The 19,370-nt window shown below is 38.4% G+C and overlaps 1 protein-coding gene across 2 annotated transcripts; it reads right to left on the reverse strand.

The window, feature by feature from the left end:
• Positions 1–686: 686 nt before the first annotated feature.
• On the reverse strand, positions 687–15,876 carry LOC139120341 (uncharacterized). Of its 2 annotated transcripts, XM_070684679.1 has the most exons (10): positions 15,516–15,836; positions 14,003–14,133; positions 12,826–12,846; positions 5,103–5,361; positions 4,347–4,587; positions 3,891–4,017; positions 2,247–3,507; positions 1,858–1,965; positions 1,390–1,527; positions 687–809 (listed from the first exon to the last, which is right to left on the reverse strand). In XM_070684679.1, exons 4-9 carry the CDS (start codon positions 5,357–5,359, stop codon positions 1,440–1,442), a joined length of 2,082 nt encoding a protein of 693 aa, XP_070540780.1. In that variant the 5' UTR covers positions 5,360–5,361; positions 12,826–12,846; positions 14,003–14,133; positions 15,516–15,836; the 3' UTR covers positions 687–809; positions 1,390–1,439. The 2 variants fall into 2 exon arrangements, with proteins under 2 accessions (XP_070540780.1, XP_070540779.1); XM_070684678.1 differs by lacking the exon at positions 12,826–12,846 and having other exon boundaries at positions 15,516–15,876.
• Between the last annotated feature and the right edge of the window lie 3,494 nt (positions 15,877–19,370).

The following is a 19,370-nucleotide window of genomic DNA, read 5'->3' on the forward strand; positions in this document are numbered from 1 at the left end:
CTTTTCCTTCTTAAAAATATTCAAAATATTCAAGTCAGTGAAGGCTTTCATGAACTTGTAGGTCAGTGTATTCCAACGTTTTTGATTGGTTTGATGAAAAGTTCTAGTTTATTCATGACAGGCTAGAGAATGCCGAATATCATTTCTTTGTAATGCAAACTGTTTTCAGCATTTCATTGAAGTGTTTTTTAAATTTTTTGAGCTGATGCAAAATATCTCAACATATTTGAAATACTGTGCTATAAAAAATTACCTTGCTTGTTGATGTAAACAGAGGGATGGTCTCAAAGTTGAGTTCAGTGATAGCCCAGGAACTGAGCCTGTTGAAGACACTCCTGCACTTTGGTTTGAGTCCACTGTTGTACGCAAGTCCCCCGATCACTACCTGATCAATCTGTGAATGGAAAGGATACACAAACCATGTCAGCTTCCTTGCTAGCATTGAGTTAGAATTGCTGGAATGAGACACTGGATTTGAAGATATTTCACGGGATTAAGATTTTATATATCTCTTTGTTGGGCTAATTTCTGATTCAAACATAGTACAACTATGTTCTTATTCTTGTATTTTCTACAAGTTGCAGAATTCAGAATCGTAGATATTGTCTTATCCTGTGTTTCAATACTATCTCCTCAAGTCACAAAGTATGTCAGTCATGTATTGATTATATCTGTTTTGCACTCACCTCAGAATGTACTGACAGGCCTGTGCCCACGCTTCTTATAACCATTCCCCAATCTTCATTTGTACCCTGTCGGTTCATCGTAAACATTTTACCAAGAGGAAGTCGGCGAAATTGTACCTTGACCTGTTAACAAAAGAAAAAACATCAATTTTCAGATTTTTCTATCTTTTCTGTAACGATCCATAGTTGTGTCAATAATGCTATCACTTTTACATTCTGTCATCACAAGTGCTCTGGTAAAAAATTTTTAACAAAATAGACGCTCAACTACAAATGTGTCATGTTTCATACGCAATATATAAGCTGGATGCTCCCTTGAAGCTCTAAAATCTTTGAAACAACTTTTACACTGCATTCTTGTGACAATGTAATTTAAGAAAAATAGAACTATAATAGCGCTGATCGCAAATGAAGTCACTGTTCTCTTTAATTAATATGCATAAATAAATAAATATTTGTCCGCATTTTCCGCATGAACGATGAAAATAAAATCTGCGAGTGTTAGAATGGCTATTTAGCGTCACACTTATTCCTATGAATTGATGACTGAGACTACAAGCTGCAATAACAGTCGCGCATACAACGACAAAATTTGTCCAAATTTCAGCATATTTTTCGAAAGTCGCGTGCGTGCAGCTATATTTAGTAACAAACCCAAAATCACGATCAACACTATTAGCATTTTGCCGTAGTGTACACTTACCACTGGCCCTTCTGATCGTGCCATGGCATCGTATGCTTCTGAAACCGATCCTACACTCCTGTCATCAATGGCCAGAATTGATCACCAATGTGGAAGACATTTTGCAAATTTGGAATATCCGATTTCCAACCGGCAACCCTGCACAGAACAAAATGAGAATTTTTTTATTATATGACCAACATTCTAACGACAGAAACCATAGCAATGTGTTCTCTGACTTTCCAGTTTTCAGAACCCGTTGCAGAAATACAAAAATTTCTTCGTTTTTCCTTGATAAAGTCAGCCCTTCACAATTATAATCTAATATACAACATTGTCCAAAGTCAAAGAGTATTCTCTTTTGGCAGTGGCACTTACAAATGGCTGAGAAAGTACACAGTATTAAAGAGATTGAGCACTAAGATGAGAGAAAGATACTTATTGACTGAAATGAAGGAGAAATATATTTTGAATGAGAAATGCTCTTACCACACACTGTTGTTGATTCCGACCAAAGCAACACTTTTTCCATCCAGGTACTCTTTCACTATTGTTCTTGTTATTCCTTCTGTTTGACGCATCTCTGATTCCAGTGTACTGAAAACAAAACAAGTCTCATGTCAAACGGAGATAAACTAAAAGCAAAGAAAGGGAGTAGATTCTCTCTGCTTATGTAATTTTTCATTTTAATATCATTCATACCAGACAAGACTCATTCACAATCTTATGATTGCGTATGATTGCTACAGCTGACCACATGTTTTTTACTCTGAGTGCTAGCGATTGAATGGCTCAGCTTCACAACTGAGTCCGTTATATATAATTCTCTAGCAATCAGTTGTGAATGTGACAGTGAACACGGCAGGTGGAACACTTACTCAAAACTGGCTTTCCTTTCTTTCTTGGAGCTTCTGCTTTCGGGAATCTTTGGCTTGCAATCGTTCGGATTCTGACTGTACAGGTTCATCTCTCGCTGAAGTGTTGAAGGCTGTGGCGGCACTCTGGCTTGTACCTCTGGATGGAGCCTCGAAAAAGTTTGGAAATCGTCGTCGTCAAGGAGATCTGGCAGTGACCCCGACCTGGAACGTTTAGTCAGCTTTTGAGGATTGTTGTTCACGCAAGGGCTGAGGAGAATGGCTTGTTGTGTTGACTGACCCATCGATGACATTGACACTTTCCGCGGCTTTCTTCCGGTTGCAGGTGGCGGCGGTGGTGGCCTGTCCGGCATGTCTTCTTGGGGATATATTGAATACGCATTGCCTTCAACTGAACTCCTCACTGCTGAATCCCTTGTAGCTGTTCCGTCGGGGACAGTTGGCAGTGGTCTGTTCAACATACCGACAGATATTTTTCTCCTTGGCTGGGGTTGATTGTCTTGTCCTGGAGTTGGCAGGGGTCTGTTTGCTAGTTCTTGATGAGACATCTTTCTGGTCATGACCGGACGCTGTCTTGGTGCTTGGATATTGGAACATGATGGGGTGAAACCTTCTCCCGGGCCCTGAGCTTGCATCCCTCTCCCTGACAAAGGCCTTCCCGCAGAGTTCTGTGCTTCCCAGGGCGTCGGTGGTATGTCATATGGCGGGGGCTCATCAAATGATTCAGACGGTGAAAGCTGATATGACGAGAAGCTGCCCGATGAAAGCCGTGATTGGTCCACGGAAGGTCCTGCAGAATACACATTAGGCTGCTGGAGCCCCACTGGAGACGATACATTGCCCTTTCTTCTCTCCCTTCTCTGCGGTGACGTTTGCTGCTCCTCGCCCCCTTCCTTCGCTAATTCCGAAATCTTTTCCGGGGTGAGGTTTAAGACTCCCTGCATCTGTACAGATATTTTCCTACGTCTTGGCTTAAGCTGTCCCCCTTCACTTTGCTTCGGCTGTGTCGACGCGCAAGACTCTTCTTGATCAGGAAGACTGTCTCCCCTTGGCGGTGGTGGTGGTTTAATCTTATTCGCGTTTGTGTCCGTTTCTGGGTGGGTGTTTTCATTTTGCAGAGTTTTGATGGCACTGAAGTCCTGGTATTCGGTCTCTCCTTCAACAATTCTCTCTTTCCTCTGCATCGCGTCTTTTTCCCAGTGACACTGGTTCCTGATGAAGTGGATGTTTTCGTAGATGACGTCTTTGTCAGCCATGTTGGTGCCTGCAGACATGATGAGAACCCAGTGAGCGGAGTGGTAGTCAGCGTAAAAACATCACTTTCAATCAACTGAAAAAAGCTTGATTAAGTACTTGAATTAACACTACATGCAGATAGTAATCACTACATTATTAACCCTTTGAGTGCCAAAGTTAATTTTTGTCCCCTTTATAGAATACACCCAAGTCAATTTTTTTTCAGATTTTTGCCAAAATTTTGATAAAGAACTGCAGCAAATGAAATGTTGTGTCCATTTGGTCAAAAATTATTAAAAATATTATAAAAATTTCTAAAAATTGGTAAAACGTTGCACAATAATTTTGGCGGGAAAAATTACAGCTCTCAAAGGATTAATCCCCTTCCATTCAGGGGATGCTAATACTCACCATACTGATCGTGGAAAATGACGTGCCTCTTTCTACAACAGCAAACTCTTTCCTCAACTTCCGCATCTACAATTACGTTCTCAGGGCACTGCTCGGCAGCAGCTCCATCTTGCCTGCTTGAATCAGACTGCAAGAAAGAATACTAAGATGTCAATGAACTTGAAACAAGCCATTCTTGTAAAATGTAAACTGGACTCCTGAAAGTGCTCCTCAGATGACACAATTTTAATGTTAAGTCAGTTCGACTGGCAGTATAACTTGATATGAAAAGGAAGAGTTTTCATTATCACAAAATTACAGTTTCATTGAAGCGTCTACTTTATACAAACTCTCTCAAATTTCATATGGAAGTTAAATCCACGGGCCAGAGGAAAATTAAAAGAGGTTAAAAAATATTTCCACTCAATAATTAACATTTCCATTCTGTACAATACATACACCTGTTTGGTTGTTTACCTGATTGCTTGCGTAACTATTTGAACTGTCCGTACTTGCACTTGACCTGCGCTTGAACTGATCCTCAAGTGTCCCTGTCGGAGCACTGTGATAGTTCCTTCTTGATGAGATATCCTTTGGCAATTTGTTCATATGACTGACTGTGTTTGATCGTATCAGACCATCTCCTTCGACTGGTTCCATGAGGTTCAATGCAACAAGCACTTCCTGCAGTTTTTTGTACCAGTCCAGCATATCTTCCCTGTTTGTAGAAAGAGCAAATTCACGTTTCAGTATTTTTAAGGCGAAGATTCTCCATTGCAAAACTTTCTAAAACACATTCAAATTAAAAAATTTTTTATTTCATCATAGTGGAGTAAATGTCAATGGATAATATATTGATTTCATAATTCTGGAATCATTCAATATGGATAACAAATTATAACAGATATTGCATGACAACAATGAAATGTTTCATTGAAATGTTTAAATAGAAATTGTCTTGACATTAGCCAATAGAAATTTGCATTGATAAGTTGATGATGTCATCCTTTTCACAGCCAATTAATGTTTTTGTTGAAATCGTAATATTGTAATTGTCATAACAACAACCAATCACCAAACTTTGATACAGTTCACTTGCATTTCTGTGATAGTAGCCAATCTGATGTCAAAATGAAATACCTATATATGGTATTTCTCACTGTCATGGCAACAGCCAATCAGACAACAGAGAAACATCACTTGATACAGTATATATGAATGTAGCAAACCCACCTGCTGTCAGCCATAAGATAATACAGTCTTTTGTCGTGTGGTTTTTTGGGAGAACTGGAGACTGTAATACATATAACATTTTCATATCTGTGTTTCAGCACTTCAACTTCTGGTTTTGACTCAATAGCTTCACAATGAGCCAGTTCTATGATGCCATGGGGCCGTTTTCTTCTTTTTGGAATGTTTTCTGATCTTGGTAGTATGACAGAGTTGGGTTCTCTTGGACGTTTCTGAACACAAACCACCTTTTCTTCCATGCCTGGAATTGGGAAAAATACCCTAATATTTAGAAACACGTTGCCTTTTCTTATACAGCATATTACCATTTCATATCTATTCAATGACAAATGATATCTTTTGTAAGTTGCAAAATTTCACCAAATATCAAAAGTTGATTAGTCTCAGTGATAATAGGTTCTAAATCACTTTCACCGTCATCAAACTCTTTGTGATAGGGAATGTGGAAATCAACTGTAGGGAGTTTATATATATACAACTAAACAAGAAAACTCTAAATTTTCATAACTTAAGTAACTGCAGTCAGAGAATATTAAATGCAACCTTCAAAGTGGGCAAAATATTTTACTTTGCGCAAATCACCTTGATGTCTGTGTTATAATAGTGAGCATTGGCACCTTAGACCTCCATGAACCCAGTGTATGGTAGTATGTGTGAAGTATGTTTATCAAAGAAAGTTGATGGTGTGAGATCGGATATCCATCCATTCATGATTAATGTCAGACAAAACACCCAATGAAGAATTCACATCGTAACTGAACAGATTACTCGGTACGGTTGTAACAGACAGACAGATGCAGACATTACAGACACTAAACCCAGCCACCACAATCCTACGGACATGGACGAACAAAACAGGCAGTCACTTAACAGCACAACATATCAACGAGAAAGAAAAGACATCAATGAGCAGAGAGATATTAATGAAAAGTTCTTGATTTGAGACAGTCCTATTTCTTTAGTCTAGCATCTTGACGTCTTTCAGCAGAGGACGAAGGCCGAAAGACATCAAGATGCTAGACTTTATTTCCTTGACTGTTCTTTGAACCCAGTTTAATAGCCAACTATAGCAGTCTTACACAGTCACCTCCCGCAACGATGAGAGTTCATCATTTTGTGACGGATGGACTATCTGATACACTTTGCACGCTCTCTACAACCTTTTGAGGGACTGGGAGTGGGATACAGTAGTCAAAGTTAAACAACTTCAGGCAAGTAAATTTATGCATAGACCCTCGAGAGTCTATGATTTATGTAAATATTAAGACCTGCATCTGTCAAAATACATTCACAAGGATATAGAGTTAAAAAGTGTAACATTGTGAGAGACAAATATGTATGGTCGGCCCAATCATACATGTAAAAGTAAAATGGATAAAACTATATGAGGCATAAGGCAATTTGCATTTCCTCATTCTGACCACGCTCTCTGATGTGCTGTTACCCAACATGCAACAGGAAGGCTACTTTGGTTACTGGATTCCACAGTGAATGTATAAATTGTTGCACTGTCCATTTACCCATCGATTTATGCGTCTGAGGCTGTAGCCCTGGAAGAATGTAGACATTGCATAACTGTATCCCCCCCTTACCCAATCCCCTCATTACAACACAATGAGCACAGCAAGGTATGACAAAGCACAAGGAAATGTCGGTGAAAGTTGATGCTTCTTCAGTGTAAACAACGTAGGTGAGCAACCTGGCAGGTTTTTGTTCTGAACATGCAAATAGCAAACTGGTGGCAATGGGTTTGTCATTCCATTCTATTGCCCTGGCACTATTTGCATTTACACGTAGAAAGAAACAAACAGAAAGCCTTGATACTCTCCAGGGAGCATCTTTTAGAAACTGCTCAGTACTGAAGGGACATTCAAATTGGAGACAAAAACTTAATGCCTTCTAAATCATTTGATGATTCCCAGGTCTCACCATCCCCTTTACCAAAATCAGTTCACTTGTGCACATAACAAAAACAATACTAAACAGCTATTTAACATTTTGAGTGCTGTAATTTTTCCCACCAAAATTTTAGTGCAACATTTTACCAATTTTCGTAAATATTTTTGGTAATTGTTTTCATAATTTTTGACCAAATGGACATCGCATTTCATTAGCTACATTTTTTTATCAAACTTTTGGCAAAACTCTGAAAAAAATTGAAAGGGTATATTTTTTGTAAGCGCCAAAAATTGACTTCGCCGCTCAAAGGGTTATGAGCTGCAGTGCTTCAATACAGACCACCTCTGCAGGAGTTCGATATTATGTATGCTACACACGTCACAGCGGCAGACTCTGCGTGTCACCACTTGAACAAGGAACTACCTGTCAACCTGTGGAAGGCCAAAGTACCTGACCTTACAGTCATTTGTACCACTCATGCTAAACACCAATCATGAAATGCTGTTTTGCCTGTAAATTATTCACATCACCACTGCATAAATACATGTATTATATTACTTTTTCACACACACATATTCAAATTTTTCCATGCGGTAGAGACTTTACTGGGTAGACTGTTCACAATAAAGCAGTTGTTGACTACGTTCATGTTAATATACCAGTACAGCCCCTATGTTCAATTTGACTATTGTCCTACATTCTGAGCAAATCATCCACCACTGAGACTTGAGGGAATCAATTAATCTTACACCGTAAGCTTATAAGTGATATTACACATGAGTGGTATCCATTTCATGCAGCCAGTATCAGTCCATGTACTACGTCAATCCCTTTGGTTCTGGATGGGCTATTTTTGACTTAGATTTTGCACAGCACACACGACATGACAGTACGATGGGTGTCTATTTCTAGCACCGGGCATGAACAATAGTGCCCCTATCAAATGGCAATCTGTCCTATATGCTTCCCACTTGTGTGACGTACTACACCAATCAAATTTCTGCACAATCAGTGCAATTTAAACTCTACCAACGTTTACTTAATTTTGTAAGTTCAGGTATATGCAAACTACTGAAATTCTTGACACCAAACGATTCTATGACTGAGCATTATTTATGGATTATTGACAAAAATATGACTGCCATGACAGAAATAACATCTCCACGTAACTGATAAGTCTGTTGTTTTTAACTCAATCTATTTCCTTGTGTGCAATCTGATTATCACTCACTGTGTAAATAGTCCGTGGTATGAGATATCACACACCATCCAAGCCAGACAGATATCAACAGGTCAGGGGATTTGAATAATCTCAAGATAAATACCTTTTCGGTGAGATAACACAAAAGACGATCAGAACCGAGATCAAACTAAGTATTCACAATATCTGACACTATAGTGACTACATAATCAAAGATCTTTTCACGGCAAATAGGCTCAATTTATCCTAAAAAGTAACACATGTATTCAATTTACAAAAGAACAAATTTTAGCAACTACTTCACTCATTTGCCAATCTTATTTTGTCTGAGTACGGAAGGAACACGGCAGCCGAATAAACCTTTCTGCTGACACAGTAAAAATAACCACAGAACCAGTTTTTCTGAAAAAAGTGTAAATATAGTCTTAGTTTCTCTTCCTAAAATTGTTTTCAACAAAACAGTAGAATGAAAAGAGCTTTCACGAGAACTCAGTACATTTCTGTTCCCTTTTCACTGGAATTTTGGAACAATGGCCACTTTTTGCAGCAAATCATGATTTGACCAACTGCTTAAAGTATGGAATAATGTGATAAGGGTTATTTAGAAGGGGGAGTGCACTTGTAGAAAACAAAGATATTAATACAGAACAATAAGCTCCCCTGGTATTTATTGTCAGAACATTGTAAATGTTGGACTGAACATTTTAAACAATGACATGAAGCCTCTTAAATTGGGCAAATAACTTTTTTAATATCGAGACGTCTTTAAATATCATTCAATAAACCAAAACTGTCTATGCACAAACAAGACTATATACATCTGCAACAAAACTATCCAGTGTTAGATTCAGATAAGCTTTTCAATTTATATTTAATTGCTAATTTCCTCCCCCTTCTCTTTTATTAAATAAAATCTTGGGAACAGAACAGCAATTAAAACTATTTTCCCTTGTGAATAGAAACTACAGTATTTCCTTCACTCGGCTGTAATGGCCAGTGTGATGCTACTAGATTATACAAGTTTATTTTAGCCACGTAGCAGGTGTATCAGTTAAACAATTTCAAGGACAAGATCAATTCAAAATGTTTATTATGCTCTGAATTCTCACACCTGCTGATAGAATGAATGTTGACAAAACCTGAAATACTGCATCCATGGCTGCATATTCCTTTCTGGGCTCGCTAACATTTCATTTCTCTTTTCTAACAACCAAATGAATTTATCCCAAGTACCATTCATAAGTTTCCTAACATGAACAGAACCCCTCCAATTCTCATGATTACCCTCAGAACGGCCAGAAATCATCAAAAATATCAAAATGATGCTGAGTCCAAGTTTGAATCTAAAAAACTCCACAAAAAAGAAAAAAGAACTTTTATACGTGTTGGATGAAAACTTTGAAATGCACAATAACCCAATGATGTGAACGTTGCAAATATGGATGGAAAAATTGAAGATATTGAAATATGCTCAAATTGTGTAATTTTTCTCTGTGGCAAAAGTTTATTCATGACAATTGGGTAGAGCTGTTCAATGCCAAGTTCTCACAAATTTGGCCTTCAACTGCGCTTGTAACATATCCTTCTATCCATAAGAAAATAGTCCCACTTCACAGTGTATGAAACAGACTATATAACACAGCTCACTGGAACTCACACAAATTTAAATTTCCTGGCAACCTGATTTACCCCCTAGACTAGAAGAACAGCCAAACTAACAAGTTACGACAAAACAGATGAAATTGGGAACAGTTTCACCGAGAGGGAACTGATCAGAAAAGAGGAACTGTAAATAATACAGGTAAAGTATTGTTCACAGTTGAGCAAGACTACTTCAACAATAACAACGCAAGGAGGAAGTACAGTTATTTGGAATTCTGCGCATGTGAAGTGACTTGGCAAACTGCCAAACTCTCTTTAAATTGGTGTTTTCATTCTTTTGCTGTTACATATAACTATTTTCAGCGTAACGTCATATTTATACAAAAACCAAAAAATTGACCAATCAAAAGGTTTCATTACGGCAATAATACACATTTCGTTCAAAATTAGGAGGAACACGTAAAAAATAATATTTAAATTATTATTTCACCATGTTTCATGATGCTTCCTGTTTTTCTCAAATGCAAAAAATATTTCAAACTTTTGGACACATCGGAGAAAATTAATACATGTAGAATAGTCAGCGTGTTAGGGTAAGAGCCATTCCGAGGACTGCAAATGGGAAAGTATTAATTTGGACGTGGCTTCCCACGGCTATCAGTTACCAATGCATCTGGAATGGAATATGAGCAGAGCCTGTGATCCCTTAAAGTTATGGAACTGATCAATTGACAAGTGGAGTCATAAACTGTATTGTCTCTGGAGATTTGTGGTGTTATCTTCATATTGGTCTTTTGTCCGCTCTCCTCTGATGGCAGGTCGTCCGGAGGTTAAACAAACAATGTCTGACTCATTGGAAAAAACCCAGGGTTCTTTTTTCAGTAATATGACCTGGCACTCCACAGACAAAAGCTATTCACACTGCTGAGCGAACTGCTGAAATATTTCATGTTTGGCAACAGCGCTGGTCTCAACTGTCCAGAACTTGAAATGGATCCAGATTCTTGGGAAAATTCTGAAGATTTGTATCTTTTTTCTTGTTGTGAAATGTCATCTTTTGAATTGATTGTGTAATAAAGCAATCTATATTCATTTACAAGAAACAAAACAGAAGTATTTTTTCACATCCTAGTTTAGTAGTTATCTGGAATACAAATTAGTCTTACTTTTCCAGAATCCTGATTTATGTTTCATATTCACGACTCAAATTACACAATATTGATGATTAAATTTCTCTTTTTCTATTTTTTTTCTGGTCATCATTTCATGGGAACTATAAAACTTCCAGTGGGGCGTTTATTTCAAGACATGATCGATATAATTGAAAACATTTTGGCTCGCTGTCTGACTCACACTTGAGTCTACCGATCGGCAGTGGAGCGTAAATCTTGGAATTGTCTTGAGTGGGGAAGCACTTCTTGCTGTTCATATTGATGATGTCATCAGGTTACTCCAATTCAGTCATACTTCACTGCTATTGAGTGAATCATTGGTACTGAGACCAAGACGTGTGTCTTTACAACTAGACTGACGTAAACTCAACCATCCTGATGGATCCTCTGTCATTTTGGTTGAGTCTAATTGTTTGAGATGGTGCACTTGGACAAATAAACTGAGTCATTCTTGGGCAAAACTATAAACTGGTGGTATGCCAGACTATGATAAACAAGACTACCCACAAACAATTTTTGTTTTCCTTCCAATGTCAGAACAGAAGAACCTGACCACTATCCATCGGAGGAATTTTCATCATGATATCAGTGGATGACACTGTATTCCACAAGCTTTGTGATTTGCAGTAAGCAAAAGTCAATGTAGAGAACAAATTAGATCTGTGACATACAACCACATTAGAGTACAAAACCATTTTTTATACACTGACACAGTGGCTATCCTTCTCCAAACAAAAACCCCACCCAAATTACATTTTCACACGATAGCGATAGTTGAAACACATTCCATAAAGGCTGCAAACTTTTCTTCAAAATGTCTGATTGTTCTGGCTTAGGGACATTTAACTTACCTGTTTTGTATCACATATCAATTGAAAGACAATTCGTTTATAGGCAGAGAGGTACATGTGTAGTTGAATTATGACTTTCCTGGGCCGATGCAAACCCCTTGTTGTAAATTTTACCACCAAGCAAAAAAAGTATACAAATATACAAATCTGTACAGTTTTTATCAGTAACAATACACACAGCAGAAAGTAGACAAAACTATTGACATTTTTATTGGTTCAACAGAAGTTACACGGCTTTTTGGTTGTTTAACTTATCTACATTATGCCGCCTGGTAACCTCTGATAAGCCGCTATCAAAGTGTCTTTCAAATTGACAAGCATACATAGTACAGAATCTAGCTGTTGCTCTCAGGCTTTGCAGACTAGCTGTATTTGGGTTTTGCAAAGCTTTCTGAACAACACTCGTAACCTGGAGTGACAGAAACATTGCATTTGTAACGGTTCCAAACTAATTTTGTCAATTTAAGAGTCCATCATTTGGTGTATAAAATAGTTTTACAGCAACATGATTATTTTTGTAAAATTTCATGGCAGGTACACGTATGCACTTCTTCCTGGCTTACTCTTTCCCCTCCTAGCATTTTCACACATACACATCAATGAATTTCCCTTCAACAGTTTTCAAGATCAAAATGCCAATGTCACTCCGAGACCAAGAGCCTCTGCTGCTACCCTGTTGGGAAAATTCTACAGACTGGAAAACCTATGGCAGGTTTCCCACTCTTGAGAACAGTAATGTGCCTGGCTGTGCTGCTTAAACGCTGCCTTTTTTTAGCAGGTTGATCTTTTTCGTTTTGCAGTTTTAATTAAATAGCTTTCAGCTAGTGCATGGTTAGTGTTAGTGATGCCATGGAAGCATATTAATGAAATGTGAAAAGATGACAGGTAAGAATCAGAAGGCAGAGTTTTGGTGACTTGAATTTTTTTTTTCATCTATACTACTCGCGTAACTACTACGAAGAGCAGAGGTATTGTCTCACCTTTTTTTCAGTGTTCTTGCTCTTTAATTATCAATATATAAGTTTCCAAAGAAAAATAGAAAAGGAAAAGTTATCTTAGGGAGGTAATGTCTGAAAATTTTGACTTTTCAGTTCACTTATGAAAGCAAACTATAACTGCAAATGACAGTAAAGCATCATTGATAGCCCGGTAGCACAGTATCAGAACCCTCCCTTTTCTTTTTTTCTATTTTTAAATGTCTGTGTGTCTGCCTTTTTGTCGTACGGGCAGACTTCATCAATTTATCTGATTGTCTCCTGACTCAGTGCCTGAACTAGATACATGATAAAATGTTACTTTATCACTGATACTACTGATACGTCAGTGTTGTTGCTCGTTGAACCCTCTCTCCACCTCTTTAGTTTCACCCCTTCACTTTCATGTTAGGCCGATGGACCTTTTCACCCAAATACGGGGGTGAAAGGGTCCAGTGCCTGGTGTGGAGCCAATATCCTGTCAGGATACTAGGAAACAAGGCGACGTTCCGTTTTGAATCATATTGACAATTTAATGCATTTATGTTCTAGAATTCCAGTGGATACATTTCCATGTATTATTATACATATCCATCCGGTGCGTAATTTTCTTGTGACACAAAATTAGTAGATTTCAAAGTGTTTTAGCAGGAAGACCAAAATCAATTGCCAGGTGCTAATTTACTGGTTTAATGCTGTTATTTCATTCACATAGCTAATTGCAGTTCTGCTATTTGAGTTTTTTGTCACTGTTATGGATGCATTTAAACTAATTGGACCGAGGCAGGCTATCGTGTCAGAAGCAAGAAATCTTCCCACCATGCTCTGAGCAGTGTTGAGTGAGTTTTTTGCATACAAGTACTTAAATTTATGCTGAACAACAATTCATGTGAGCTTCATAATTTTAGTGATAACAGCAACGTGAACATCGCGGATTGTGGAACACAGGGAAGCTGTTAATAAATGTATCTTTACATTACAATGTAATTACAATATGTAACAATGTCTTTACCTCTTGTGTGACAGCTTGGAATTGGACATATTTTTATGAGTCTGTTTTGTTCATTTGCTTGTTTGTTTTTGTTTGTTTGTTTGTTTTTGAGAAGGGAAAATGAACAATACAAAAGTGATAATATTCCCCAGCCTTGCGAGAGATCAATTTTGTAAATGGAAAAAATCTTACCATAAAGGAAGCTTTAATTCCCCTGTGCTTATCCAAGTCAGGTGACTTGGTGAGATAACCTTGTTTGATGTCCACCGTGCTTTTGTCGATAGTTGCCATGGTTACTTGATGAAATAAGAAAGCTTGATAGTCTGTTGAAAAAATGAGAAAAAGAGTTACGATGTTGCAAATTGCACTAAATAAACGCCAAGATCTATTTTTATAAATTCAAGCCATCAGAAAGCAAATATCCTTTGAACATTTCTGTGCCATCACTCATTTTCTTGTATACAATGGTAAACATTTGTGACGGTGGAACTTATATCCCTCCATCTTCTCTAACCCGTTCACCCAAAGTTCCTGTAAAGAGGTCCAAAACCACCATTGATAACGATAGCTTCGGACAAAACCATGGTAGTCAAAGGGTAGTTAAGCCTTGAAAAAATCCCATCATTAATTCAACATGATAGATAGTATTTGATTCAGGAGGAGTAACTGTAGGTGTTTATTGATTTTACAATCCGCTTCTACATTTCAAACCATTCAGTAAAGTTCTAGCCTCTGATCCATTGATAGTTCCCCTTCCTTTTTTTTTTAAATTGGCGTAAATGTTTGTACTTCTAATGGATGGAATATTACATTGTAAACGCTAGTTGGCGTTAAAAGAGGAACTTGATACAACCGTTGTCAAGTTTTTTCTATGAGTTAATAATCCAACACTCGGAGGGACAGTTTGCACAAGTGAGCCCATCTAATGAAATCTTAAAAAACACTTTTCTCTGCATGAAAGGATAAATATTGATCAATATTACAGAGAGCTATGCTAAAAGTTTTAAGGCGGTAAGGGAGGCCCAACATGATGACATTTTACCAACATCTACTTGAATGTGACAAATCTAAATAAATGAATGGATTGTTTCGCTGTTGACTGCAAGTTGTCCGTCATCGTAAAATAGTTGAAGTGTTTTTTATACATATTGAACTGAGTTTGAGGCGCACTGGGACTCATTTCCCATCATAAATTTACGAAACGCAGAAGTAATAAAATGGATAGCTTATTTTCGCTACATTTGTTATGCTTTTTACTAAAACAAGGTAAACTGCATGTAAAAGTAAAGAGCGATACGACGTCTGTCCGATAATCACGGACACTGATGATGCGGAGACTTGGGACACTGTTCCAACAATAACTGTCGAGCTGTCTCGGATCCACAGAGCATAACTTTGAACAATCACAGAACAATACATGCAACGGGCTCCGAACACAGGGACGTCCATCAGTGAGTCGCCTAACAGAACAACTTCCTTGTTCAGTTGTTTTGCTGCTGCGCGATTGTAAAACACACTGCCATGCTAGAGTTGCCGAGCGCTGAACACATGCACTGTGACCCCTGGATCGTGAGCAAATACCCAGCGCTTAGAGTTGTCAAAATTAGAGATGATATTGATATCCCGTCTGAAATGGTGGCACGGCACGGCGAGCGGGATGACAATTTTCCACTCCATGGAATAGCAAAATGAGAGAAATACTCACCGAGTTACAGGAATCAAACACGGACTTGCGATGAACGTACGGCGAAGCGTTCGTCACCGTCGGCAGCACGGCTGCATACAGCAAATACGGGCATAAACGAATTTTTTGACAGAACTTTCACTGGGGCGCGGACGTTGAGATGGATGTACAGCGTCAATGCTTCAGTCCACTTGAACAGTACAAGTTACCACGAGATTGCGAAGACTTGTCGGTATCACCACGGGCTAGATGAGTTTACCAGCCACTTGTCAGCGGTAGCTGTCCCCTTCTACGCGACTTTAGAAGGACGCCTGTTCCGTTCGATAACTAGATGAAAACTGACGAAACGGGGAAGTTGTCTCTATTTTTATCCCGAATCAAATCCGAGCAAGGCCATTTAGAACGGTTCTGCAGCGGGGATTTCCCGAAATTTGCATGCGAATGTTGGTCCACACAGTCTGGTCCAGACGACTCGGTCAATAGGGGTGTTAGTGGTATAGTTTGATTGGTCTGCGGAAGTCAGTACTGGCATGCACCAGAGCTCACTTCCGCCCACCGTTTCGTAACATTTCCACCACCAAATGTCTTTAGTTTTTTGTTCTAAAAAATTCTTTATGGTCCATGTAAGCTACAATATTTTTTGCGCCAAGTAAAAATACAGTGTTATGTCATGGATCCGTTTTGTGGAGGGACCGTGGTTGTATATGACATGCACGTATGTCGCGTTGACTGGTTTGGTGTGATCGGGAAGTAGCCACTATTTGACAATCATCACTATGAATAGCTGCCAACAATAGCCACTTGTTTGCTACATCCACTATTTCATCACAACACGATGTATTAAGCCGTCACGAACATGTTGAGAGCAGGGCAAATTCAGTGCACATGAAGTACCTCGACATGGCATGTGATATCCATGCCTATAGAAATTCTGTTTCCAGCTGGAGTTCTTTAAGAACTAGTGACTGGTCAGTTGTATTAGCCCTTGAGCTGTTGAGGCAATGTGTTTGACTGCATGGTTGGTGCACAGGCTAATTAGACATTATTTGTGTTGATTTTTCCAATTATGATCAAAAATTAATTATGAATATTGATAAATTGAATGTTGATAGATTGAATGTTATAGACTAATAAAATCTTGCTTTAAACATTGTCGTCTATTTTGTGTAGGCCGAGATACCTCTAGAAACTCCATTGTTATAATTATGATTATTAATTATCTGGTATATTTTGGCATAGCTCAAATAATGTCTAATTAGCATACCACACCACTCTCATATCATGGACCCCCTTTTTAGGTCCATGCTCGTACCCACTGTTACACGTACATGTTTTCGCACATATTTCATTGCACAATCTGTTCGCGGCCACTCGGCCGTGTTTCCCTTCAGACAAACGATCTGCGTGATTTTTAGTTGCCGTTGCGAAGAGTTTTACCAGTACGAGTCTGGTTAGCACCGGTCCAGACCCTGCAATCATCAAACTCATCGCAACATAGACGTGTAGATTGTTCCCTGCGTCCTCCGCAATGCCCATGGTTGCAACTCACGTCTGAATGTCGTGGCGAAGTGCCTTCCGACCACAGGCGCTCCTTAGTTGGGTAGTCTGCTAAGTAGATCGATTTTCGGATCGATCTATTGATCCCGTAGTCGATATGCCCGCCACTGCAACCTAAATTTAGTGAGTATTTAGGTTGCAGTGGCGGGCATATAGACTACGGGATCAATAGATCGATCCGAAAATCGATCCTCTTAGCAGACTACCCAACTAAGGAGCGCCTGTGCTTCCGACCTACATATATGCCCTACACAGTGAAATATTGTGGAAGTCTTTACTCCGAAAAGCGGGAAGTTAAGTAAACAGTTCGGAAGCCGTGCTGGCTTGTAAGATATTTAATAAGATTTCCTCATTTTTGTGGTTTGGAAAGTGCCGTGCTGTTGGAGACTCACGTCCGATCGAGTTTGACTGTCTCCCACGAAGAAAGTGACCTGTTTTTCTCTGAAAATGGAACAGGAAGCGCAGTCACTGTCACTGACAGTGACTTTGCACATTCGATGTTACACAGGAAAAAAAAAGACCTGTTACATCAATACCCGTACACGCTGAGTGGTTGAAATGGGGCGGGCGGGGGATTACATGTACATTTTCCAGCCCTACAGTTTGCAGAGGTGTATGTTGTTCAAATCATAGACCCTAATGTTCAAATACATTGCATTTGGGACAAGTTCAGATTCTCTGCTGCAAATTCAAAGCTGGGAGTAGTTCTCTGCGTTTGAACGCCGGTGTTCGTTCGTTCATTCGTTCATTCATTCATTCATTCATTCATTCATTCATTCATTCATTCATTTTATTGCCGTTTTGAAATCTTTGACTTACAAGTTCAGAGTTACAAAAACTAAAAAAATAAGAGAAAAGGCCAATATGAACCAGTAAAATAGCTATATGCTAATCGAGTCTGATCCCATCTCTTAAATGTTTACATTAGGCCTACATATTCCACCATGTAGCGCTCAGTTAAATGTTCAATATTAAACAACTAGTCTTGTAACAATCATTGTTTTAATGTTTTTTTATGAACTGGTATCGTGATGTTCTCATTTTAACAATATTTGGCAAGTTGTTCCGTAAGGGACTGGTCAGTTTCTTCGGCCGGGGGGGGGGCGGTGGATTATTTTTTGCCGACGTCGAGGTATGTAAGAGTACCTCAAACCTCAAACTGGGACCAGAAAGTGGGACTCCCAGATGTCGCACGACGTCAAAAAGTGGCTGACCCCCCTATTCCAAATTTTGAAAACAGGGTGACCCCCCTATCCCAAATTTCGAAAACAGGGTGACCCCCCCCCGCACACGACAACTGTAAAACAAAAGGTGGACATAAATTATATATATATATATATATATAATATATTTATATATATATATATATATTTTATATTTTACATACATTTATATTTTAACAGTCATTCTGTTTTTTAATGAAATTGTTGACATGTCAGTTGTAACATAGAAATTTCAAAGTGTCAATCTTATAGTTTGAATACAGTACATTTTGAATGAGCTGTGAATGTATTTCACACATTCTATGCTTAACCAGATGTCCTGATCAGAAATGGATGTCAATCATTAATATCAAAGAGGAAAAAGCAGTAAATCAAAAATTTTGATGGGTGTTAAGACTTGCCAGCCATCCAATTAAATTACCTGAGGAGCCATAGAGAGGGATTTTAGCCAAATCTGATGTGTGCAGTGCCTGAGATGACCTTTCCTTGTAACATTGAAACCATAAAATCACAGCTAATAATGACAAAAACTGCCTTTTTTCACTGTTATTTTGGTCATAAAAAAAGCATCATTCTACAGAAAACCTGAGACACAAAGGAAAAAAGTTGCATCAATGAGAACGAAAGATATCTTGTCATTTTTCTATCTCTAAAATAAGTCACTGTATCAAATATATAATTGTGAAATATTAGTGCATGTTGCTTTCTCATACTGAATTCTCATGAACAGAACAGAAAAGTATCAGGAATTTGTCATGCTTTTCATATGAAATGCAGATTTCATAACGGTACACTTTCACTTAGCAAACATCAAGATATCTCGGGCATATATCTCTGATTTATTAAAGTATGGCGCCCGAAGGGCGCGGAGAAAAATATGAAACATCCTGATATCTCTGATATATATATGTCTTGTATATTAAAGTCATGCACAGGAAAGGCGTGCTGAAAAATGTCTGATATATTAAAGTACCGGTAATGCGCTCAAAGAGCACGCTGGAAAATATTGAACATACAGATATCTCTGATATATGTATGCCTGATATGTTAAAGTTGGGCGTGCTGAAAAATATGTCTGATTATTAAAGTTATGCGC

The sequence above is a fragment of the Ptychodera flava genome, chromosome 20 (assembly GCF_041260155.1).
Source record: "Ptychodera flava strain L36383 chromosome 20, AS_Pfla_20210202, whole genome shotgun sequence".
Classification (NCBI taxonomy): domain Eukaryota; kingdom Metazoa; phylum Hemichordata; class Enteropneusta; family Ptychoderidae; genus Ptychodera; species Ptychodera flava.